Source organism: Patella vulgata, chromosome 4, assembly GCF_932274485.2.
Source record: "Patella vulgata chromosome 4, xgPatVulg1.2, whole genome shotgun sequence".
Lineage (NCBI taxonomy): Eukaryota > Metazoa > Mollusca > Gastropoda > Patellidae > Patella > Patella vulgata.
In genome coordinates this window covers 41,109,505-41,135,821 of record NC_065882.2, presented here as the reverse complement: position 1 = coordinate 41,135,821, position 26,317 = coordinate 41,109,505, and the positions used below count along the sequence as shown (strand labels likewise).

At 36.0% G+C, this 26,317-nt stretch overlaps 1 protein-coding gene across 1 annotated transcript in view; it reads right to left on the bottom strand.

Annotated features, from left to right (window-relative positions):
* LOC126818819 (laminin subunit alpha-1) overlaps window positions 1-26,317 on the bottom strand; it is a 295,094-nt gene that overhangs the window by 136,617 nt on the left and 132,160 nt on the right. The window contains exons 25-27 of the mRNA XM_050546415.2: window positions 23,417-23,602; window positions 12,943-13,064; window positions 8,603-8,717 (exon numbers count right to left, since the gene is read on the bottom strand). Of these exons, the coding sequence (XP_050402372.1) occupies window positions 8,603-8,717; window positions 12,943-13,064; window positions 23,417-23,602 (423 nt within the window). The remainder of the gene's footprint in view (window positions 1-8,602; window positions 8,718-12,942; window positions 13,065-23,416; window positions 23,603-26,317) is intronic.

The window sequence follows — 26,317 nt, the reverse complement described above, 5'->3', positions numbered from 1 at the left end:
CGGTTTGGTTTTTTTAAATAGGAAAAAAAATTGTGACCTTCAGATGGTCCACAAGCCAAACCAGCAGCTGCCAGGCAGGATACGCCCACATTTTGTAACAATCTGGGGCAATAATCCAGAAAGTTATGATCTGAAATGTGCAAATATCAAAAGGGACAGATTTTTAGGATATAAAGATATGGTTGAAGTTTCATCAAAATCGGATAAAAATTGTGACTTCTACAGGGTCCACATCCTTCGTATACATAATTTTACACAATTTCTGTACAAAGAGCAGCCATTTTGTCAGATAGTTTATTTTCGATTTTCCCAAAATTTGAATTCAACCTTCATTATGGTGGAATGGTGATATATTTAAACGTTTTTTAAAATCAGATAAAAAATTGTGACCTCCAGATAATCCGCAAGCTAAAAATGCGATTTTTCGAACAATCAGGGTCCATAATTCAGGAAGTTGTGTTCGGATATGCGCGATTATCAAAAGGAACCAAGATCTTAGTGTGTAACGGTGATATATTCACACATTTTTTTTTAAATCAGATAAAAATTGTAACCTCTACGGGACCACAAGCTAAATCTTTTTTAAATCAAATAATAATTGTGACCTCTAGATTGACCACAAGCTAAAAACACGATTTTTCGTACATTCAGGAAATTGTGATCCAATACGCACAAATATGTACCAAGATCTTTGGGTTCAAGTTTCATCAAAATCGGATCAAAATTGTGACCTCTAGAGGCTCCATAACCATGATATACCAGATGTTTACACTATTTGTGACCTCTAGAGTGTCCACAAGCTAAAAACATAATTTTATGTACAATCAGGGGCCATAATTTATTAAGTTATGGTCCAATACATGCCAATATCGAAAGGAACCGAGATCTTTGTGAGATAGACCTATATTTTCAGTTTCGTCAAAATCGGATAAAAATTGTGACCTCTAGAATGTCCACAAACAATTTGAGGACGTCCAGATGGACAGGGGCGACGGCATAATACATTCACATGAAAATGTGGGCGTATAAAAACACACGATTTCTCATAAAATCAGGGGCTGTAATCCAGGAGGTTACGGTCTGGTATGCATGAATACAGTAGAATCTGCATTAAGCAGCCACCCAAGGGAATTTTCACAACGGACCTCTTAATGGAGTGGCCTCTTAAAAAAATCTTGGTGCTTTCTGTGCTGACATAAATTAAATATTACGCTTGGATGCATTGGAAGCGAACATCAATACTTGCTTCGGTAAATTTGACCGTTGCTGAATCTTGCTCCGAACGAAAATTATTTACTCAAGTCTCGCATAAACTTCAGTAAACTTGTCATTTTGTACCAACCTTCGATACTACTGTCTACCATTGTGATGCATTCGATAATATTTATCGATTTTTGTGAAGAAAATTGATGAATTAATTTTATTTTATCAAAAAAGCACATGAACAAAAAACCATCGCTGATTTTATCACCTATTTACAGGGGGTGTAACTCCATATGTAATATTATAGGAGGCGCTAAAATGTCTGTTTAACAACAAAGTGGCAATGGAAAAAAGATTCTAGATGATCGTGACAAAACTTGGTACTTTTATGTTATTCAATCAGTATAAAAAAATGTGTCGTTACGCGTGAAAACAATGATCAGGTTAGTCGTTTAATAAAACAAAAGATTAATTAACAGATAATCCCGGGTTGACTGTTATTTTTACATTTCTTTTTACCTGATCAGTGGGGGTCCAGTTAATTAACCACTACTCACGGGATTAGTGGGGGTGTAACAAAGAAAGACAAGATGGTATCATTCAACAATGGCCGTTGAATGGGCGATGTTTTGTTGAATTTATTAGTAAAATAGTGACCGCTGGCCGCGTTAGAGGAGTGACCGTTGAATAAAGAGATGAAACAATAGAATTTTTACGGGATGGACTTTATCGTGGCCGCTTACAAGGAGATGTCGCTGAATAGGAGTGGCTGCTCATACAGATTCCACTGTATCTAAAGTAACCGAGATCTTTGGGTTATAAACATACATTTCAAGTTTCATCAAAATCAGATAAAAATTGTGACCTCTAGAGGGTCCACAACCTTGATATACCATACTTTTACAGTTTAGGTGCAATTTTCACAATTTTCGAACTCAACCGTCATTATGGTGTAACGGTGATATATTCGAACATTTTTTTATAAATCAGTTAAAGATAGGTTGCCAGGCAACGAAACATACGCCCACAGCACATAAGTCGTCCGGGGAGTCAACAAGGGTTGTTGCATATTTTATTCTTTTGTCAGAAATGAAAACATATACTACACACTAAAATCTGATTACGAGTAATAATCCATTCAGCTTTTAGTCCTGTCCTATTTCAACATTTAGCATACAAATCATTTAATATCAATTTTCATAATCATTGGAAATCATTGAAATTTGTTAGGCTTCTTCATCTCATGACTTTAAACACTCTGAATAAATTTTAAGTCAATCGGAATTAACTTTAGTGTCTAGAGCGTCCAAAAGATATTTCAAAGTAATCCAGGGCCATAACTCTGGCAGTAATTATCGGTAATCATTGAAAGTCAATCAGATATTAACATTAGACTATAGAGCTTCTACAAGATTTTTCAAAGAGGTCAAGGGCCATAACTCTGGCAGTAATTATCGGAAATAGTTGAAAATCAATAGGCCTCTCTTTGTCTCAAGACCTTAAATTTAAAGTCAATCGAATATTAACTTCAGTATCTAGAGCAGGGATGGAATTTCGCCCGTATATTCCGGACTTGTCCGATGTTAATTTCCAAACGCCCAAAATTGTCCGACCAGGAATATGCCCAATCGGACATCAAAACATGGTGAATAATATTCAAAATTCCAAAATTAATATAGTTTATTGAGTGAATAACTACCACTGAACCCAATTACCATTGATAACACGCTGGATTGATTAGGTAATTAAGTGATCAACGTATTTATTGTGTCATACGCCAAACACCTACCTTGATTAACTAGTTAATCTGCCTTAATCCTTTATCGGACAATTCATCAATCCAATCTTGAACAGAAGTCATTGCTTCTCCTTTGTCAGGATATGTATCAATCCAATAACAGTGATTATAAACTTAAGCTACGTGATTGACCCATGATTTCTACAGTGTCAGATGTTTTAATCTCCTTGATGTCGGCCAACAGCACGTAGAAGTTAGTCATTTATGTTGCATATCCCAATTGTACATAACACCCCAAATCAATATGTATCCGATAACGCGTCTGCGATATCACTTCGGTGGAAGCGAACGTTAAATAAAGATATTTCACACACACACACATCCGAAAAATACTAGACATTGCTAACTCTGTTTCTTATCACACGCGGTTATAGCACTCGGCAAACCTCGGCAGATTCCATTACTCTACATCTAGCCTTGGCTGTATGACGGTAAGTGATATGTACCTACGCCTGTACATGTGTATCAATCCAATAACAGTGATTATAAACTTAAGCTACGTGATTGACCCATGATTTCTACAGTGTCAGATGTTTTAATCTCCTTGATGTCGGCCAACAGCACGTAGAAGTTAGTCATTTATGTTGCATATCCCAATTGTACATAACACTCCAAATCAATATGTATCCGATAACTAGTCTGCGATATCACTTCGGTGGAAGCGAACGTTAAATAAAGATATTTCACACACACACACACATCCGAAAAATACTAGACATTGCTAACTCTGTTTCTTATCACACGCGGTTATAGCACTCGGCAAACCTCGGCAGATTCCATTACTCTACATCTAGCCTTGGCTGTATGACGGTAAGTGATATGTACCTACGCCTGTACAATTGCCATGCTGCACTGGTTTCCTTATAAGGAAAACTTTCCAGTTTTAAAAAAAGTTATAAACGTCGTCCGAAGCGTGTTTAGAATTTTCAGAGCAAAGTTGTCCTTGTTTGAAGAAAATCTGATAGACTTGAAAGAAAAACAGCTTCAGACTTTGAAATATTTGTATGAAAAAACTGGAATCTGCTGAGGTTTGCCGAATGGCAGTTATAGTACGATAACTGAAATCTCACGAGACGCGTGAAACTATGAAATGAATACGTGACAAATTTCACGCGTCTAGTGTCGAAGAAAAGATTCTATTTTGATGGCATATTCTCGGATTTATGATTATATTTTAAATGGGGTTTATGTTTTTAATTAAAGAAATAAGTACGCTAAGCAATGTTGACGAATATGTCGATTGGAATAGTGTAAGTACTTAATTGTTTAAGACGATAGCGCGGGCTAGGGTCGAATGCGATTATTTAGCAGATGGTGTCACGCTCGTTGAGGTAGAGCGACGTTTACAGCCAAATAAATTTCAGGATATCATTTTTTTACCCTCCGTATATAAGTCGAAACAGAGTATAAGAAGAATGCCGGACTTCTGCTGAAAAATGTATCAACTTATGACCCGAAAAATACGTTAATTTTGGAGGAATTTGAAACAGTACGGATCGGCAGTAGTCTGCACGCTTTCATTCTATCGTATTACGACATCACGTAATTTTGTATGAATATTACTGACATAAATTTGAATAACGTACAGGAATTAAATATGAAAAATACCGAGGTGCATCTATTTTTTTTATTAAGTACGAATTTGAATATTTTGTTGATACGTGATTTTTGTGTGTGGTCTAAAAACTGCCTTCTTAAATAACGATAAGACTTATGTCCCGTTATTTTCGGTAAAAATGTCTGACAAGAATAATTTTGAAATCGCATCAGATATTTCAGAGTGATCTAGGGACATAACTCTGGCAGTAATTATTGGAAATCGTTGAAAATCAATTAGCTTCTTTGCCTCATGACCTTAAACACAGTGTATAAATTTAAAGTCAATCGGATATTAACTTTAGCCTCTAGAGCGTCCACAAGATTTTTCAAAGTGATCAAGCGTCAGAACTCTGGCAGTAATTATCGGAAATCGGTGAAAATCAATAGGCTTCTTCGTCTCATGACCTTAAACGCTGTGTATAAATTTAAAGTCGATCGGATATTAACTTTAGCCTCTAGAGCTTAAACAAGCAATTGTTGATACTGGACAGGGGCGCAGATCGGCAAAAATTAGTGGTGGGGACTGTCCATGCGCGGCGACTATTGGTTAAGAGGGGGGGGGGTACTGGGGGCCTCCCCCGAAATTTTTCGAAAACTAGACGCTCTAAAACGCGCTCTGTGGGTATTTTCAGCATCATTTTCTGGCAAACAATTCTAATCCCTGAGGCAGCAAATGATACGAAATCTAATCTAAAGACAAATCTTCAAGCCACCTTTCACGATTTATTCTCTCATGTACACTACAAGAACTAGAAATATTTACACTACTGAGATTCCAGCTCCGCCTCCATTCCCAGTAGTGTTCGAAGACTACGTCAAGTCTTTGAGCAAAATGTGTATTCAATTGGATACACAAATGTACAGGCCTACAAATCTTTTAATTTATATAAACAAAAACAAGCCACACATACAGCTAAACATATGGATATTCAATGTAAAATTTTACTGTATTATTCATTGGTGATTAAAAATCATCCCACGTTAAAATTCAAAAATGGCGAACACATTGAAATACTAACTTTTCGCTTTTTTTTTTAAAAGTTAAATCTTGCTGTTTATATTGTTCCTACCTATTTTAATGATTCACATAGTACCTGTTGTATTATATTATCTATTTTGAATGTGATAGTGGTGATGTTATGTTAGATACAGAGTCGGGCCCATAGGCTGGAAGCAAGGTGGCCAGGTTCGTTTGTGAAACAAAAGGACCGACTATATAACTGAATGCCGCTGGCGTGAACTGCTAGAGGTGTGTGGGGAGGGGGGGCTTTTACAATTTTTTGAATTTTTGTTACAAAATAGTGTCTAAATATGCATTTTCAGTGATTCTGAGGAGTTTTTACCAATAACAAAATAGTTCAGAGAGCAATTTTTAATCAAAAAAAACCCATTCAATAAAGTGTTTAATATATTTAAAACTAAAGAACAGTACACTTATATCCACTCTGCCCGTTTCTATTCCCTTTGTTTTCTTTCTGGACGGCCCATGACAGGTTTTAAAAAATGTCTTTTCCGATAAATTTCCTAAATTTCTAAACCATCTTCAAAACAGCAAAAAAAATTTCACTTTCAAAAAGTACACGATTCTTGGCTCAGCTTACTGTACTCCAAAAAATAGAGGGTTCGAGTCTTAACTTTTAGATTTAATTGCCTATATATATATATATTCCACAGAGAGAGATAGAACCAGTCTTTAAAAAAAACGTTTATTTAATATGGCAGCAAATCTAGCAATGAATGGTTCCCCTGATATACAAATTAAATCTATAGTTAGGTGATTTATCATCCAGTATACCAGATAAAAACAAAATCTCAGTTATTCCTTAACCCTTTAATACCCAGCATATCAGATATGCACATGATATACATATTATTATAATCCCTATGGAATATTTTAATTATTTACTGTTATGATATGAATTATCACTAATTCCCTGTTAAATAAAAATCGGTCCCCGGGTGCAGCTGTACAACTTCAAGGACCCTGGCTTCAAGTGCCTGGGACCAACTCTACACTTTCTAAAATGTCAATAAAAGCTATGGAATTATTTCAATTTCAAAAAATAAACAGTAGGCAAAACATCGGAAATAAGTGGTGGGGACACCACTAAAAATATTGGTGGGGACGCGTCCCGGAGTCCCCACCGGGATCTGCGCCCATGATACTGGACCGCCGGGACGACAACAATATACAACCACATTTCAATGTGGGCGTATAAAAATTATGACCTCTAGAGGGATTATAAGCTAAAAATGTGATTTTTTGTATAATCAGGAGCCATAATCCAGGAACTGATACATGCCAATTTCAAAAGGAACCAAGATCTTTGGGACATAAACCTGTATTTTCAGTTTCGTCAAAAGCGGATAAAAATAAAAATAATAATGAATTTGTATAGCGCCTCTCATCTAGAACTGTTCTACTCGATGGCGCTGAGCTGCACTGTCACGTTTGGTATTCACAGTTAAACAAGTGAGTCTTCAAGGATAATTTAAAGGACTCTAAAGTTCTGGATTACTTTAATGTTGCTGGGAGTTTATTCCATTGGATGGGTGCTGCCTCTGAAAATGCCCTATCACCACATGACACTTTCAAAGTTTTTGGAACAACAAGGTCGTGTTTTGATGTTGATCGAGTTGTTCTTTCTCCACTTTTGACTTGTATAAGATCACTCCGGTAGTTAGGAGCTAAACCATGGATGCACTTGTAAGTGAGGAGGATTATCTTATATTGAATACGTCTGTTTATGGGGAGCCAGTGGAGGGATTTGAGCACAGGTGTAATATGGTCGCGTAGTCTTGTTCTGGTGATCAGACGTGCAGCACTGTTTTGTATGTATCTTTTGTAGTGAGGGAAGAGAAGTCCGTAAAGTAATGAATTACAATAGTCCAATCTAGATGTGATTAAAGTGTTCACTAACAGTTGAATCAGTATTTAATTATTTTCGTAGACGACCAATGTTGAACATTTTATACGGCTTCAACTTGTTTTGACATATGGTTATTTGGTGTAGCACCATGGGTCATTTGTTAGACGTGGAGAGCAGCAGACGGGGAAACTCATCGCCACATCCGGTGTATAACCCATGCATTGTTTCTTACTACATATTTTGCAACAGACCTTGATCGTCTAGGGGTTGGTTGGCTCTGGACTGGCTAATGTTGTATCTTTCTTCTTAAGGACTTCACCGTGTTTTCTTACGATACCGACTCAAAAAAGTAACAGGAACAATGATAGTTTTTTTTTTCTATACGTTTTTATGTCACAACAGTTACACAATAGTCTGCATTACAATATTTAAAATAAACATCTCTTTCTCTCAACCTCACTTCAGTAAAAGTCTAACCAGCGTGGCTAGACTCGAAAAACCACTACATCGTGAAATGGTTGTCTAAAGAACCCAATGCCTGTCTGATCTCTAAAAAATCCAATGCGAGTCTAAAAAATTATTCTAGCCCTGCTTTCTCTTATAGGTGCCAAATGGCGTAGGCTAATTAGTAATCTTCCACTCACGTGTATTTCAAACAATAACAATTTATCCTTGAAAAATTCAAATGACCAACATGTTTACTAAACCATAGCTGCGTCAACTTATCTAAATAACCAGCATACTTTCTATATTTTTGGTTATGAACTTAGAATCAATAATTTGTAAAGATAACGATATTGTTTCAGCCATCATATTTCTCCATTCCTAGTCTTTAGCCCCCATGTTCTGTTATTGTCACAATATTTCATAAACAATTTAATTTGCGTTTCAAATAAACTTATACCATAGCTAATATTTCGACAATGGAGAATAATTAAACAAGACCATAATATGATTTTACATATGTGTTCTTTAGCACAAATCCCTGCCATCCATATTAATACACTGTACAGCATGACAGGGGCAACAATAATATACATCCACATGAAAATGTGGGTTAACCCAGACATTTCAGTCACAATTAAAATGTTATTGCTCTTAAGGTAAAAATTAACAACTGAGGATAATTTACCTGACAAGAATCACCAGAATATCTTTTAGGACATGTACAATATTCAACCCCTGAAGCTACACCCATTCCAGTTCCTTGAACTGGTTTAGCAATCTGTAGACCTACTGGACCCAATCTAAAATAGCAAGAAAATAATTATACATTAGGTAAAATAATATATGTTTTATTTAATAACATAATGAACTAACATACACAAGAAAACAGTCTGACTGATATCCGCCGCCAATAACCCATAATAAGTAGATGACACTCATTAATTAATTGCTTGCATGTTCATCTTTTTACAAAGCATCGCCAAGCTTCATTACTTTTAGCAAATTGTTTATATCTGCTTAGCCTCAGCAGAAAAGCTTGTCATCAACCACAGTTAAGACCTTTAATAAAATCTACACCAAGGTTGAACATTTGTTGGAACTCAGTCAAGACATCAACTATAATGAACACCTCCATCCAGTTTGAACATTCTGCCTTAATCATCTATCAAAAATCTACACCAAGGTTGAACATTTGTTGGAACTCAGTCATGACTTCATCTATAATGAACACCTCCATCCAGTTTAATTAGAATCTCTGCTTAGCCTAAGCAGAAAATGATAACCACAAACTCAGTCTAGACATTTATCAAATGAACACCTACACCAAATTAGAACATTCTGGCTCTATATAAGAAGCTGGGTTATTGTATCCCAATGCAAGAAACAATAAAGAAAAATTAGAACTCCACAGAGTACTGGAGGCTTTCACCACACCAAAACTTCATGGTGAGCAGCTCTAGCATTCTTGACGATAATTTGTAATCGAGTGAAAAAAGGATTTTCATCAAAACAAAAATGATAATGACAGATTTTCTAAATTCGACCGCTTTGAACGGCTATCTGTTCAGCAATGTCCTCGCCTATTGAAAAATGTAACTATCCAAGAAATCGGTTGAAAATTACCAGAATTATAGCCGATTTTCAATTTTCGTGCACATTAAAGATTTACATTACTTCCAGTCTGCTCACATCTTTTGCAGTACTTATACGTGCTAACTGTTAATAAGTTTCATGAGGAAAAATCAGTATTCAGAACTCTTATCACTTCTTATAGTGAGGCTGATGTCCCCCGCCGAAATCCCAAATTAATTAGATGACACATTAATTAATAGCACATTTATTTTTTTCAAAAGTATCAAGCAATCAAACTATACACTAAGTTTCATCACTCTCTATCAAATAGAATCAAGATTATGAAACTGATAAGCTCTGCTTAGCTTCAGTTCGAAATCTTAATCATGACATTCACCTAATGAACATCTACATCAAGTTTAAACATTCTACCTCAATTAAAAGCAGAGTTGTTATGTTCCAAAGTCTTGATCAATCAAATTGCTTATCGCTCCTTAGCCTAAGCAGAAAATGTTCACCATCAAACTTAGTCAAGGTAATGATATAATGAATCTATATTCAGAGTTTCATCACTCTCACTTCATTATAACCAAAGTTATCATGCCCCAAAGCATCAACCAATCAGATTGCTTATCTCTGCTTACCGTAAGCATACAATGTTCATCATTGAACTCCATCAAGGCATTCACCTAATGAAAGCCTACACCAAGTTTGAACATTCTACATCAATTAGAATGCGAGTTATTGTGTTCCAATGTCTCGACCAATCAAATTGCTTATCGATCTGCTTAGCCTGAGCAGAAAATGCTCATTATTGAGCTTAGTCAAGGGATTGATGTAATGAAACTATACACCAAGTTTCATCAATCTCACTTAATTAGAACTAAAGTTATCATGTCTCAAAGTATCAACAAATCAAATTGCTCATCTCTGCTTACCCTAAGCAGAAAATGCTCATCTTCAAAATCCATCAAGGCATTGACCTAATAAACACCTACACCAAGTTTGAACATTCTAGTTCAATTAGAAGAAGAGTTATTGTGTTCCAAAGTCTCAGCCAATCAAATTGCTTATCGGTTTCCTTACCCAAAGCAAAAAATGCTCATTATCGAACTTAGTCAAGGTATTGATGTAATGAAACTATACACCAAGTTTCATCACTCTCACATAATTAGAACTAAAGTTATCGTGTCCCAAAGCATCAACCAATCAAATTACTTATCTCTGCTTACGCTTACCCTAATCAGAAAATGCTCATGCTCATAATCCAGAAAGTTATGGCCTGAAATGTGCAAATATCAAAAGGGACAGAGATCTTTGGGATATAACCTTCCTATTACACACAATTTGCATACAAAGAGCAGCCATTTTGTCGCCTGGGCAGTTTCATTTTGATTTTCCCGAAATACGACTTAACCTTCATATTGTGACCTCTAGAGAATCAACAGACTAAAAATGCAACTTTTTCGAAAAACCAGTGGCCATAATCCAGGAAGTTACGATCCGATATGCGCGATTATTGAAAGGAACTGAAATCGTTGGGTTATAAACTTGCATTTCAAGTTTCATCGAAATCGGATCAAAATTGTGGCCTCTTGAGGGTCCAAATATTGATATACCAAGATGTTTACACTATGTGCGTCAAGGGGCGGCCATTTTGTTTGGCAATTTTGGTCCGATTTTCATGAAACTCAACCAGACAAAATTACGGTGTAACGATTTTTCGTACAAGAAGGGGCCATAATTCAGGAAGTTACGATTCGATATGCACGAAAATAGAGAGGAACCAAGATATTTGAGTTATAAACATTCATTTCACATTTCATCAAAATCAGATGAAAATTGTGACCTCAATAGGGTCCACAAACCTGATACACAATATTTTGACACTATTTGCGAACGAGGGACGGCCATTTTGTCTGTCAGTTTTGGTCCGATTTGTATGAAATTCGAACTCAACCATCTTTAGGGCGTCACGGTAATATATTCAAAAGTCCACAAGCTAAAAACGTGATTTTTCGTACAATCAGGGGCCATAATTCAGAAAGTTATGGTCCGATATGCGCGAATATCAAAAGGAAGCGAGATCTTTGTGTTATAAACTTACATTTCAAGTTTCATCAAAATCAGAAGAAAATTGTGACCTCTAGAGAGTCCACAACCATGATATATCATATTTTTACGCTATTTGAGTACAAGGCCATTTTGTCTGTCAGTTTTGGTCCAATTTTCACGCAATTCGAACTCAATCATCCTTCGGGTGTAAAGGTGATATATTCAAATGGTTTTTGAAATCGGATAAAAATTATAACCTCTATAGGATCCACAAACTAAAAACATAATTTTTCATACAATCAGGGGCCATAATTCCGGAAGTTACGGTCCGATATGTGCGAATATCGACAGGAACTGAGATCTTTGGGTTATAAACTTACATTTCAAGTTTCATCAAAATCAGAGGAAAATTGTGACCTCTAGAGAGTCTACAACCTTGATATATCCTATTTTTATGCTATTTGAGTGCGAGGGGCGGCCATTTTGTCTGTCAGTTTTGGTCCGATAATTCGAACTCACCCATCCTTAAGATGTAACGGTGATATATTCAAACGTTTTTTTAAATCGCATAAAAATTATGACCACTATAGGGTACACAAGCTAAAAACTTGACTTTTCGTACAATCAGGGGCCATAATTCAGGAAGTTACAGTCCGATATGCACGACTATTGAAAGGAACTGAGATCTTTGGGTTATAAACTTACATTTTAAGTTTCATCAAATTCAGAAGAAAATTGTGACCTCTAGAGGTTCCACAACCTTGATATACCATATTTTTACGCTATTTGAGAACGAGGGACGGCCATTTTGTCTGTCAGTTTTGGGCCGATTATCACGAAATTTGAACTCAACAATCCTTAGGGTGTGACAGTAATATACTGGAACGTTTTTTTTAAATTGAATAAAAATTATGACCTCTATAGGGTCCACAATCAGGGGCCATAATTCAGGAAGTTACGATCCGATATGCGCGAATTTCGAAAGGAACCGAGATCTTTCAGTTATAAACTTATATTTCAAGTTTCAACAAAATCAGATAAAAATTGTAACCTCTAGAGGATCCACAATCTAAAAACGCGATTTTTCGTACCATCAGGGGCCATAATCCATGAAGTTATGGTCCGATACATGCCAATATCGAAAGGAACCAAGATCTTAGGGAGATAAAGCTATATTTCAAGTTTCGTTGAAATCGGATAAAAATTGTGACCTGTAGAGTGTCCACAAACAAATTGTGGACGGACGAACGGACAAACAGGGGCGACAACAATATACGTCCACATGAAAATGTGGGCGTATAAAAACAATAGTCTTTCAGACAAAGTCTGAAAACCTAATAACTTGAACAAAAACAATAAGCTTTCATATGAATAATCATAGTAATATCAATAACTTACTCTGCATAATTAGCTTTACCATCACTGGTAGCAGGTATGAGTATAGCCTTTATATCTTGTAAAACAACCATCATTAAAGCTCTGCTGATTGGATTTCTGGAACCTGGTTGACGCCAATAATACTACAAAATAAAAATAAATAAACTTGACCTTTCTACCATTTACCGGTAAACAATGTAACTTCATATACCAATGGATGTCGTAAACCAAAAAGTCAATGTTAACGAAAGATATTTATTAGTCTGAAAGAGATACAGAGACACCAAAACAAGCAGTTGCAATACAAGACACACCCACATTTTTACAAGAGATGGAAAGAGAACAAGCTAATAAAATAAAAATATTTTTCGTACAATCAGGTTTCATAATCCAGGAAGTTACGGTCCGATAAGCGCAAATATTGAGAAAGGAACCAAGATCTCTGGGATATAAAGGGTCAACAACATTGGAATTACATACTTTTACACTGTTCGCGTACAAGGATCCGCAATTTTCGAACTCAAGCATCATTATGGTGTAATGGTGATATATTTCAACACATTTTAAAATTGGATAACCAGCGGCTGCCAGGCAGGATACGCCCACATCGAGAGATGGATAGAGAACAAGCTAAAAAGAAAGTGATATTTCCTACAATCAAGGGCCATAATTCAGGAAATTACAATTCGATATGCGCAAATATCGAAAGGCACCAAGATCTTTGTGTTATAAACTTACATTTCAAGTTTCAACAAAATCTGATAAAAAATGTGACCTCCAAAGGATCCACAACCTTGATATACCATATTTTTACGCTATTTGAAAACGAGGGACAGCCATTTTGTCTGTCAGTTTTGGGCCGATTATCAAGAAATTCGAACTCAACAAACCCTCGAGTGTGACAGTGATATAGGGGTCTTTAGCAGCGGGAGGAAACCGGAGGACCCGGAGAAAACCCACAAGGTTGGACAGGCGACCCTACTCCTTGTCACGTACAACCGGGGATTTGAAACCCCGCCAGTTGACTCAATGACAGACCGTATGATACAGCGCAGCGTGCACATGCTAACCATTCGGCCATCCAACCCCCCTCGTACAATCAGGGGCCATAATTCAGGAAATTACTGTCCCATATGCACGAATATCGAAAGGAACCAAGATCTTTGGGTTATAAACTTACCTTTCAAGTTTCAACAAAATCGGATTAAAATTGTGACCTCTATAGGGTCCACAAGCTACCAACGTGATTTTTCGTACAATCAGGGGGCATAATTCAGGAAGTTACGGTCCGATATGCGCGAATATCGAAAGGAACCAAGATCTTTGGGTTATAAACTTACATTTCAAGTTTCAACAAAATTGGATAAAAATTGTGACCTCTATCGGGTCCACAACCTTGATATACAATATTTTTACGCTATTTGAGAACGAAGGGCGGGCTTTTTTTTCTGTCAGTTTTGGGCCGGTTTTTACGAAATTCGAACTCAGCAGTCCTTAGGGTGTAACGGTGATATAATAATATGTTTTTTTAAATCGGATAAAAATTATGACCTCTATAGGGTCCACAAGCTAAAAACGCGATTTTTCGTACAATCAGGGGCCATAATTCAGGAAGTTACGGTCCGATATGCGCAAATATCGAAAGGAACTGAGATCTTTGGGTTATAAACTTACATTTCAAGTTTCAACAAAATCGGATAAAAATTGTGACCTCTATAGGGTCCACAACCTTGATATACCATATTTCTACGCTATTTGAGAACGAACGGCGGCCATTTTGTCTGTCAGTTTTGGGCCGATTTTCACGAAATTCGAATTCAGCTGGCCTTAGGGTTTAATCGTGATATAATAATACGTTTTTTTAAATCGGATAAAAATTATGACCTCTATAGGGTCCACAAGCTAAAATCGCGGTTTTTCGTACTATCAGGGGCCATAATTCAGGAAGTTACGGTCCGATATGCGCGAATATCAAAAGGAACCGAGATCTTTGGGTTATAAACTAAAATTTCATGTTTCAACAAAATTGGATAAAGATTGTGACCTCTATAGGGTCCACAATCTTGATATACTGTATTTTTACGCTATTTGAGAACAAACGGCGGCCATTTTGTCTGTCAATTTTGGGCCGATTTTCACGAAATTCGAACTCAGTCGTCCTTAGGGTGTAACGGTGATATAATAATACAGTTTTTTAAATCGGATAAAAATTATGACCTCTATAGGGTCCACAAGCTAAAAACGTAAGTTTTCGTACAATAAGGGGCCATAATTCAGGAAGTTCCTGTCCGATATGCGCGGGATCTTTGGGTTATAAACTTACATTTCAAGTTTCAACAAAATCGGATATAAATTGTGACCTCTATCGGGTCCACAAGCTAAAAACGTGATTTTTCGTACAAACAGGGGCCATAATCCATGAAGTTTTGATCCGATACATGCCAATATCGAAAGGAGCCGAGATCTTTCGGAGATAAACCTATATTTCAAGTTTCGTCAAAATCGAATAAGAATTGTGACCTGTAGAGTGTCCACAAACAATTATGGACGGACGGACAGGGGCGACGACAATATACGTCCACATGAAAATGTGGGCGTATAAAAATTGTGACCTCTAGAGTGTCCACAAGCTAAAAACATGATTTTTCGTACAATCAGGGGTCATAATCCAGGAATTTCGAATATGCACGAATATTGAAAAGAACTGATATCTATTATGTTCGTTGCAGACAAACATTTATTAGTCAGGAATGATTTACATCGAAATGGTAAACTTCAAGAAATCAAATCAGCATGGTGAACATCTTACTACACATGAACGATGACGTAAGGTATGAGTCATCATTCTGGAATGTACTATTATGGAATGATACATAGGTCATAATTACTTCATCATATGTGACCCCCCATAGCAGTTTTGAGAAAAAGCAAGTCAAAGATTTGGTATGTTCCAAAACAAAATCCCATAGCAACCAGGCCATTTATTTGCTGTTTTGTCGTTGAATATATCTTTCCATGGGTTTTCAGGGGTGCTGAAGACGAAAATCTTAGTAAAAATTTGATCCGACTATTTCCGCAATTTATTTGCTGCTGACGACGAAAATCGTAATAAATGCACTCCTTTCGTAACGAAACATCCACAACACATACGGCATAATATTCACATGATAGTCTGTTTAGTATATTCTAACTTTGGTGAGTCTCAGTTAATCTCATCAATTAATTAGCAAATTAGTGCCAGCTAGTGGTCAGGAGATTAAGATTGTTGATTGGATAATCAACAGCTGTACGCGTGTTCATTTAACATGTGAATTAAAATAAGAATTTGCGTGTATGATAGGTCTATTATTATTTTCAGGTTCAGGTACTGTGACGTTATCAAAATATGAGTCCCTATACACTAAGGACAGGGTACTGTCCAGACTTGACGAAAAAAGGAAAGAAACTAAGCTTATCGTCAAGAATTTAATACACGTATCCAGCTAATAGATTGCCGTCAAGAATGTGTTAAATGCCGTCAAGATTCACCAAAAACCGCCCAGTTTGTGCTACCGTGTAGATTAAGAAACACCCTTTACTTTTGACAACGATCGTCTGCTTTACGACCGTCCACTTTCTCGGAATGTTTTTTAGAAATGAACACTACCATTTAGATTTGAAAGGGGTTTAGTTTTAAGACAAGGCGTTTATTTTCTCGGACGTTGTCAAGAAATGAACAGAGTGTTTAATTATTTAAGGCGTTTAGATTTTATGCCAAATTACCACTTTACCGAGAGCGGTCTAGTAACTTATGGGTGAGGAGTAATGCAATGCCGTTTACTTTTCATGTCTTGTAATTAGTTTGCCCAGTGTCATCTAGAAACTTAAGGCGTTTGTTTTTGTGTGAAATATTTAATTTCTGTCTCCCAATTTTAGAAACTATGTTCAGATTTAGAATCTGAGTATAGTGTCTAAAATTCTCGAATGAATTGCATATTTGTTGAATATCGTCCATTCTTCGGTATTGCCGACGTCCATTGGGAAAAGTCGATTTACAATGAATTGACAATTTTCCCGGTGTAGATAAAACTCACATTTTATTTATTAGAAAATAACAAAACAATGGACGTATATCTTGTTATTTATAATCTTGCTTTCTGGGTTATTTACCCGCTTCCGCAATTAATAACAAATGTATTTGTGAATTTACAAATTAATGTGTGCAGTTCTTGTTTCGGCCACAAATGAAACGTCATTTTCGCTATTTATCTAGACGTCTTTGGGGGACTATTTTCGCCAACATTTATTTTTGTATCCCCACCCCTTGGGAATGTTGAAGAAATACCGAAGGAGGGGAATTGCTAACAATTGTAGGTACAGTTTCCCTACATTGAAACGGGCAAGGACCGCAAATCGTATCTAGTTTATAATTAGTCTTGTCACAATAAAATCGTGTATTCCTAATCAAAAAACAAAAGCAAAACAAGCAGGGTCATTATAATATCTAATATCCAAATACATGGAAATGAAATGAAATGAAATGGGATTTAACGTCTTACTGTTCTGCTCCTATACTGGGCTAATGAAGACGGGCATACGCCATACAGTGTGCTATGAGGGAAATTTTGCCCGGGCAGCGGTAGTATCACCTACTCTTATATCGAATTCCAACTGCCAAGGGATCTTTTACATGCATTCCAATGTTTACATGGGACCTCGGTTTTTCGTCTCATCCGAAGGACTAGACAGCTGTCCTTGTCAGGCCCTCCGTCCTGCATCACTGACAAGGGGAGACCACGTCGGAAAATCGGGATGAACTTTCTCGGCCAATGCAGGGATCGAACACCCGACCTCCAGGCTAGCGAGCCAGCGCCTTACCCAACTAGCCACCGTGGCTCCAAAATACATGGAAAGTTCCTCTACAAACTATATGCACATATAACACTTATCAGTTTACACACTAACATTCGGGATACCTCACATCCAAGTCTAAAACCTAATCCACGTATTGTTTACAAACACAAAATATAAAACATATTTACTCAAAAGTTCAAAATTTAATCGGCGATATCAGATTATATTCTTTGAATGACCTACTACTATTGTTTTATAAATGACAAATTCCAGCCACGTCCTAGCTGTCTCTGTTCCATCTGAAACCATAGCCAATGCCGTCGCTTGGAATATACAGTCATAAATGCTCTTCGTTACAATTTAGATTATATTCTTTGAATGGCTGCCTGCTTATATCACAAATTCTAGCCCCGTCTCGGTTCCGTCTGAAACCATATCGCTCACAGACGTGTAATTACACCACCATCGCATGGAATATACAACAGTCATAAATGTCTGTCGTTAGATTCTATGAATGGCGCAACCTATTGCTTAATTAATCCCCTAATCCAGACACATGGTTTTGTAGTGAAGTATATTCGTATTGTTATTTAATTGCCGTTATGATTTTAGATTTTTAGAATACTTCACTGATGTTTTTGTAATAAAGTATACATACTCGTATTGTTTGTTAATTGGCATTATGATTTTAATGTTTAGACAACATTTAATTGACTTGATATAAAATCTGAATATAAATTATTAGATGAATAAATAAAAGGTATTTTACAATTACATATTGACAACTTAATCTCTCGCCAAAATACAATTGGATTGATATTATTTCGGCATCATAATTAATTTTAAAACTAATTCCGCACACAAAATGGAACTAAATATAAGAATTCCGTATAAGAATCAATTTAGAATACCAAAATGTGAATCGAAACACATTGTGGTCAAAACTGCGTAATAAATTATAAAATAAATCATAAATGAATGGAACCTGTTGTAAGGTGGACACTGCATGCTTTCTTTTAACGTTGGGTTAATTGAGGTGCCAGGTAGTCTGAACAACTGAAGATAACACGTGTCGAAAGAAAAAGTGACTACGTGCAGTTTATTCTTTGATCTGTTATATCACAGGGCAATTCTGTTATGGTGAAACCAACCTGCAGGAAAGGGACTATATTACAAGTTTAAAGTTTTGCATTGAGGATCGCTCGATTGTAGGCGATGTAATTTTTGTGAAATTGGTGCGGAGAATTGGCATGTTCGGAAAATAAGCTAAAGCGTACGTAAAGGAAGACGTTGGACACTATTCATGATAAAATATTTATAAAATGGGAATTATATGAACTGGGGAAGAAAAGTGTACCGGGACTATAGAGGTGAGTCGTTCAGTGGCTGTGTAGTGACGTTATGTATTAATGAAATTGTTATTGAATAAAGTGATTTATTTTGTTGTTTGTTATTTATAAATGCGACCGCTCTAGATTGGCGAGTCTGCCACTAGGCGTAAAGAAAATTATACTTATATCAAACACTCATATTATACTGACTATGAATATTTCTGCGTCCCTAACATTACACAATGTAGTACTGGACGACTTATTCTACATCCTGAAATTAAACTATGTCGCGTGGACGAGTCAACCAATGCAGCAAGGATGACTTAACCAGATTTTTTTTTGGGGGGGGGGGGGTAGGTCAAAGTTTCAGAAAGATCCTATGGTTAGGTTCTGAGAAATCCGATTTGCAGAAAGTACACAAAAAATAATAATAATAATAATAATAATAATCTTAACAAAAACAATAAGCTTTCATATGAAATATGAAAGTTTAATAATATTAATATGTACATTTATATAGCGCACGTATTCCATGTACAGAAGCATGTCCACTGCGCATACAATTAAATTAATTTAATTAATCTTGATAAGTGTTGATGTAAAACAAGAAAGGGATTGAGATGAATTAATGATCTCTGGAAGATTGTTGCACAGTTTAGGCGCATTCACTGAGCACGATCCGTATCTAAATGATATTAATTTCCACCTTGAGCAACAAAACTGATGAATGTGTGTTCGGCCGGAGGTTACTCGAGGGAACTTGTTTGTGCATAAAGTTAGATAAGTATATTTGAGCTAAGCCATTCACATACTGATACGTCAAAGACAGACTTTTGAAGATGATTGGCAGCCAGTAGATTGATTTCAGAACAGGAGTAATATGAGAGTGTTTTGGTGATCTGGTAAGAATTCGAGCTGCAGTATTTTCCACTAGTTGTTTTTTTTTTTAAAATGAGCACTAGATGTTTCTACTAACAAGCTGTTACAGTCGTCAATCCTTGGGAATACCAAAGAACATATAAGTGTAGCAGCTGCTTCATGGCTAATAAAGAGTTTATATGGCCAATGTTCCTGGACCAAAGATAACAGTTTCGACAAATTTCACTAATGTGACTGTCCATGCTCAAATTGGACACCAAGAGTACACCTAACCTCTTCACAGTGTCTCATGGTACAAATATTGCATCTCGTACAACCACATCATTTGAACTTGTATTTTTCAGATGTGTATTTTGACCACATAAAATACATTCTGATTTACTTAATTCAATTAAATTTAATTTCAACATGTTTCTTGTCATCCTATCTTTAATGTCATGTGTACACAATTTGATGTCAGAATAATTAGGGAATGAAACAGTTTTTGAAAGGGAATAACTTGCGATCAGCTGTGTATCATCTACATAAGAATGTTGTCCTAGAAACCATAATTTTCGATTAGTTGTCCCAAATTCTTAGTATACATTACAGAAAGGACAGGTCCAAGGACTGATCCTTGTGGAACTCCCGAATCATCTGTACCGGCCCTACACAGGGTTGCTGGAAGGCGGTTGCATGGGGCATTATCAGGCCTAATAATCCAGGAAATGAATGATTTTATTGGAAAAATTATGTCAAAAATGAAGTCATTTTCTTCAAGTTCGACCATCAAATTTAATATGAAAGAAATCTGTGCCAGTCATTTTGTCAAAACCAAATATTAGTATTAGTAATCCTCAACTTCCATTATTAATAGAATTGTCCTCAGCCCCGCAGTGGGTGAGATAATAGCAAAAACTACGTCTCAAAATAAATACCTCATAGCCTCAAATGGTTTCGGAAAAATTTAATAGTCATATATATTGAAGTAGTAGACATGATCATTCATAAAAAATAATTTAAAAAAATTAAAAAATCAATAGACAATTTATGGGAAACATTTGAATTTATGGGAAACATTTGAATTTAGGGATTTTTTTTTAAAAAAATGACATTTTTTTTTAACTCTAAAATGGCCATAGCTGGTTCTCCGTAACTACAAGGTTGGTGACCCTCATATTTCATGTGGGGTATACAGGGTACCCAATGACCAAATCTGCAAAGTTTGGTCAAAATCGCCCCACACCGCTTGTGCCGTTTTTTATCAATTTTGCATGATTCTCTCGCGAACTCATTCTTAATAGCCTACTAATAATGTAGCCTACCGTACGTGCGTCAATATGCATGGTCGTGTAGATATGAAATAGGTCATGCTCATTGGTGATATTATAAATTTGGAGTAGGCCTATTATGGATGACTGATACCGCCTTGTCACTATGATGTGCATCAGTCAGATTTCCTAAACACCCTTCTCTTGAACTTGGGCTAGCGGGTGAGGCTGAGAGAATGTCTCCATCCATGCCATATAGGCCTGCCTGGCCCAGGATGATTTGTTCAATACTAATACTATTACCTACCCAACACTACATATTGTAACATATCATGTTTATCACCACATAGATAGAGTCTAATAGTAATACCTTTCTCATTATTGTGAAAAACTGACAGAATACTTCCCTTATTATTAGGCCTATATAAATTATATAATTTGGGTAGATCTTGCAAGCCAGCGGCTGCCAGGCAGGATACGCCCACATTTTGCAAGAGATGGATATAGAACAAGCTAAAAACAAAAATGATTTTTTGTACAATCAGGGGCAATAATCTAGGAAGTTATGGTCTAAAATGCGCATATATCAAAAGGGGCTGAGATCTTTGGGATATACATGTAAAGATATGTTTTAAGTTTCATCAGAATCGGATAAAATTGTGACCTCTTGAGGGTCCACAACCTTCGTATTGCATACCTTTACACAATTTGTATAAAAAGAGCGGCCAATTTGTCAGGCAGTTTCATTTCAATTTTCCCGAAATTCGAATTCAACCTTCATGATGGTGGATTGGTGAAATATTTAAACTTTTTTTTTTAAAATCTGAAAAAAAATTGTGACCTCTAGAGAATCTGGAAGATTTTTTTACCAATATCAGGAGCCATAATTCAGGAAGTTACGGTCCGATATGCGCGAATATTGATTGGGGCGGCCATTTTGTCTGTCAGTTTTGGTCCGATAATAGTATCAGTCAGTGATAAAGGGAAGGTTTATGGAATCGCGAAATTATTATTGCAACAAATAATTTATTTTCCACAAATTAAACTATTATTGTTTTTCAACACTTGTACTGGTAATACTAATTAGTATGAGTAATATATATATTTTGTTGTTAGGCCTATATTGGGTGATCTTAAAAAGAGCGACAACTGTCCACAAGCTAAAAACGCGATTTTTCGAACAATCAGGGGACATAATCCATGAAGTTACGGTCCGATACATGCCAATATCGAAAGGAACCGAGATCTTAGGTAGATAAACCTGTATTTCAAGTTTTGTTGAAATCAGATAAAAATTGTGACCCGTAGAGTGTCCACAAACAATTGTGGATGGATGGATGGACGGACGGACAGGGGCGATGACAATATACGTCCACATGAAAATGTGGGCGTATAAAAAGTGATTTTTCATACAATTGTGACCTCTTAGAGTGTCCACAAGCTAAAAACATTATTTTCCGATACATGCCAATATCAAAAGGAACCGAGATCTTTGGGACATAGACCTATATTTTAAGTTTCGTCAAAATGGGATAAAAATTGTGACCTGTATACTGTCCACAAACAAATTACGGACAGATGGACGGACGGACAGGGGCGACGGCATAATACACCCACATTTAAAAACATGAAGTATGAAGTGGAAACCATGGTTCATCCTCTCTGATCCCAGTGATTCAACCAAATTTGAAAATTAATAGGGTTTATCCTTCCTGCTGTAAAACAATAGGTTTCATAGGATGAACTTTATCCTCTCAGTCCTAATGCTTCACACAAAAAATCCATGTAAATTAAATTAAATGACATGAAATGATATGAAATGGGGTTTTCCGTCCTACATTTCTGCACCAAACAGGCTATTGAAAATGGACATACGTCATGCAGTGTGCTATAAGGAATATTCTGTTCCTTGCCTAGCCCTCCGTCCTGCACCACTTACACGAGGAAACCATGCTGAAAAATACTGAGGAACTGTAATGTTGTAAATAAAAAAAACAAAACAGATTCTCATTTTTAGTTTTTCTAACTTGTCATGTGAAAATGTGGCATGTGTGTGTAAGTTCCAAAAAAGAATTAAAAAAACATTCAATGCACTATAAATGGGTTAATTGCATGAGATAAATAGGGAAAAGCCTATATAAAAGCTCCCACAATATTTTACATCTTCCTATGTCGTGATGTAAGTATATGCTTTCAACTCACCTCATGCAGCTGTACAGAAAATCCCTGAGGGTTGGCAGATTCTAATGTCAAATTATCTACATAGTGAATCTTAATTCCATTCCCAATAATAATAGCTATAGGTGGGACATCTTTACTGTAACTCGAATTATGATAGCTGGACTCAAAATAATGAACAATATCAAGTTTACCATTATAAGATAGAATCTGAAAGATAAACAAGCCAACAGTGAGGCTGATGTCCCCTGCCGAAATCAAAAAAAAAAATAGATGACATATTAATTAATTCCACATTTATCTTTTTCAAAAGTATAGAGTAATCAAACTGATTGTCTATACTTAGTATAATCACAAAATGTTCAAGTTAAAACTCAGTCACGGGTTTGAAGTACCTGTTAGTGAAATTATACACTAAGTTTCATCAGTTTGCATTAGTCAGAATCAAAGATTTCTTGTCCCAAAGCATCAACCAATGAAATTGCTGTTAATCATTGAACTCAGTCAAGACATTCACCTAACGAACATCTACATCAAGTTTAAACATTCTACCTCAATTAAAAGCAGATTGTTATGTTCAAAAGTTTTGACCAATCAAATTGCTTATTGCTACTTAGCCTAAGCAAAAAAATTATCATCATCGAATTTAGTCATGGTATTGATATAATCTGTGTGTGGATTTCAAAATGTTTCCCATAGGACATTTTACCGAAAATAAAGGGGTATACTCTTTGTGTTATTTAGACAAATAGATTCAGACCACAATTAAATATCACGTGATTCAGACCACAATTAAAAATCATGTGTCAACAAAATATTCAAATTATGTACGTAATAAAAAACAACAATCTAAAGTACTTTCTTTTTTCTTTTATTTTTGGTACGTTCGATATGATCATTTATAATAAAATACAACAATAACAATTAAAGGTAGGTTGCCAGGCAACGAAACATACGCCTGCAGCAGCTAAATCGTCCGGGCAGTCAACAAGTGTTGTCGCATATTCTTAATTTTTTTTTTTGTAATGAAACATCGGCAATACTATATACTGGAAAACACTGGAAAACAACCGGAAAACAACTGGAAAACTACCAGAAAACACCCGAAAACACCATGTTATACTGAATACCGGAAAACATAGAAAAACCACTAAATACCGGAAAACACACTAAATACCGTAAATACACCCTAAATAGGTAACAAAGAGCCTGGTTTTTCCGGTGTTTTCCAGAGGACCAGCAGTGGGTTTGGGTTAGGTTTTTCCGGTGATTTCCAGAGGACCAGGCTCCAAGTTACGTATTTAGGATGTTTTCCAGTATTTAGTGTGTGTTTCCGGTATTTAGTGTTTTTCCGGTGTTTTCCGGTATTCAGTATAACATGGTGTTTTGTGGTAGTTTTCCGGTTGTTTTTCGGTGTTTTCTGGGATATATAATATCGCCCATGAAACATTTATAATACACTAAAATCTGATTAAGAGTAACAACTCATGAAGTAATTATCCATCTGAAGTCAAACGGATGATAACTTTAGCCTCTAGAGCGTCACAAGATTTTCTTTGTCTCATGACCTCAAACACTGTGTATAAATTTAAAGTCAATCGGATATTAGCTTTACCCTCTAGAGCGTCCACAAGATTTTTTGAAGTGATCAAGGGACATAACTCTGGCAGTAATTATAGGATATCGCTGAAAATCAATAGGATTATTCATCTCATGACCTTAAACACTGTGTATAAATTTAAAGTCAATCGGATATTAACTTTAGCCTCTAGAGCGTCCACAATGCGGCAGATGGGCGGACGGACGGGGGCGACAACAATATACAACCACATTTCAATGTGGGCGTATAAAAATCATGTGTCAACAAAATATTCAAATTATGTACATAATAAAAAACAACAATCTTAAGTACTTTCTTTTCTTTTATATTTGGTACGTTCGATATGATCATTTATAATAAAATACAACAATAACAACAACAATAGAAGACTGTACAGTTCACTTTCAAATCTTACTACTGATAGAGTCCTCAATATATAAAAGACAATTTTTACTCTTCTTCCATAGTTTTAAAATTGCACTGTGGTCGAAGTCCTCGAGAGCCGGTCCTTTTAAGGAGATCCTTATAAGTTCATCATGTGCAGCAGTGGTGAGACAGTTTCTTAATTTGGTTTTAATTAAGTTTTGCCTTGAAAACCCCCTCTCACACTCTACACTGGAGACCGGCAAAACGCGCTCAATCTGCATTACTGAAACTAGTGACGGTTCGATAATCGGTTTCAACATCGGTAATTGGCCGACAAGTGGCATATCGGGAGAAATCGTTATCAACCGATATACGGCCATTTTGCCGATACTGGAGTTGCTGATATCTGTTAAAACCAACTTGGTAAAAACCTTTAAAATATTACCCGAGCTGTGAACAAATCATTATCTTGCTTGGCATACGGTGCATCTAAATAGCCATGCACATAAACCAAGAAGTAGTAAATCCATAAAGTTGTGTTATTATGAATATTATACCTCTACAAATCCATAAAGTTGTGTTATTATGAATATTATACCTCTACTTCTAAATGTCATTTAAGGACACTATTGACATCTTTAGTTTTATTATCGTGAATCAATTTAAATAAAAAATTCAATAACCTAATTGGGTATTATTCTAGTTTGTGATCTTGTAGTATTAGCACACATTGAAAACATCAAATTCTATGATTTTGATCATTAAGCAATTGGCTTAGTTCTTATACCAATCAAAAGTTTTATCGGGTGGATTGTTGTATGTTAATGTCTATCTGCACATGCGCAGACATGATTTCTCAAAAATAGCATTGAGAGACCCGAACTCAAGAAGTAGTAAATCCATAAAGTTGTGTTATTATGAATGTCAATAGTGGTTTATCATTGCATACTGTGCTGGTA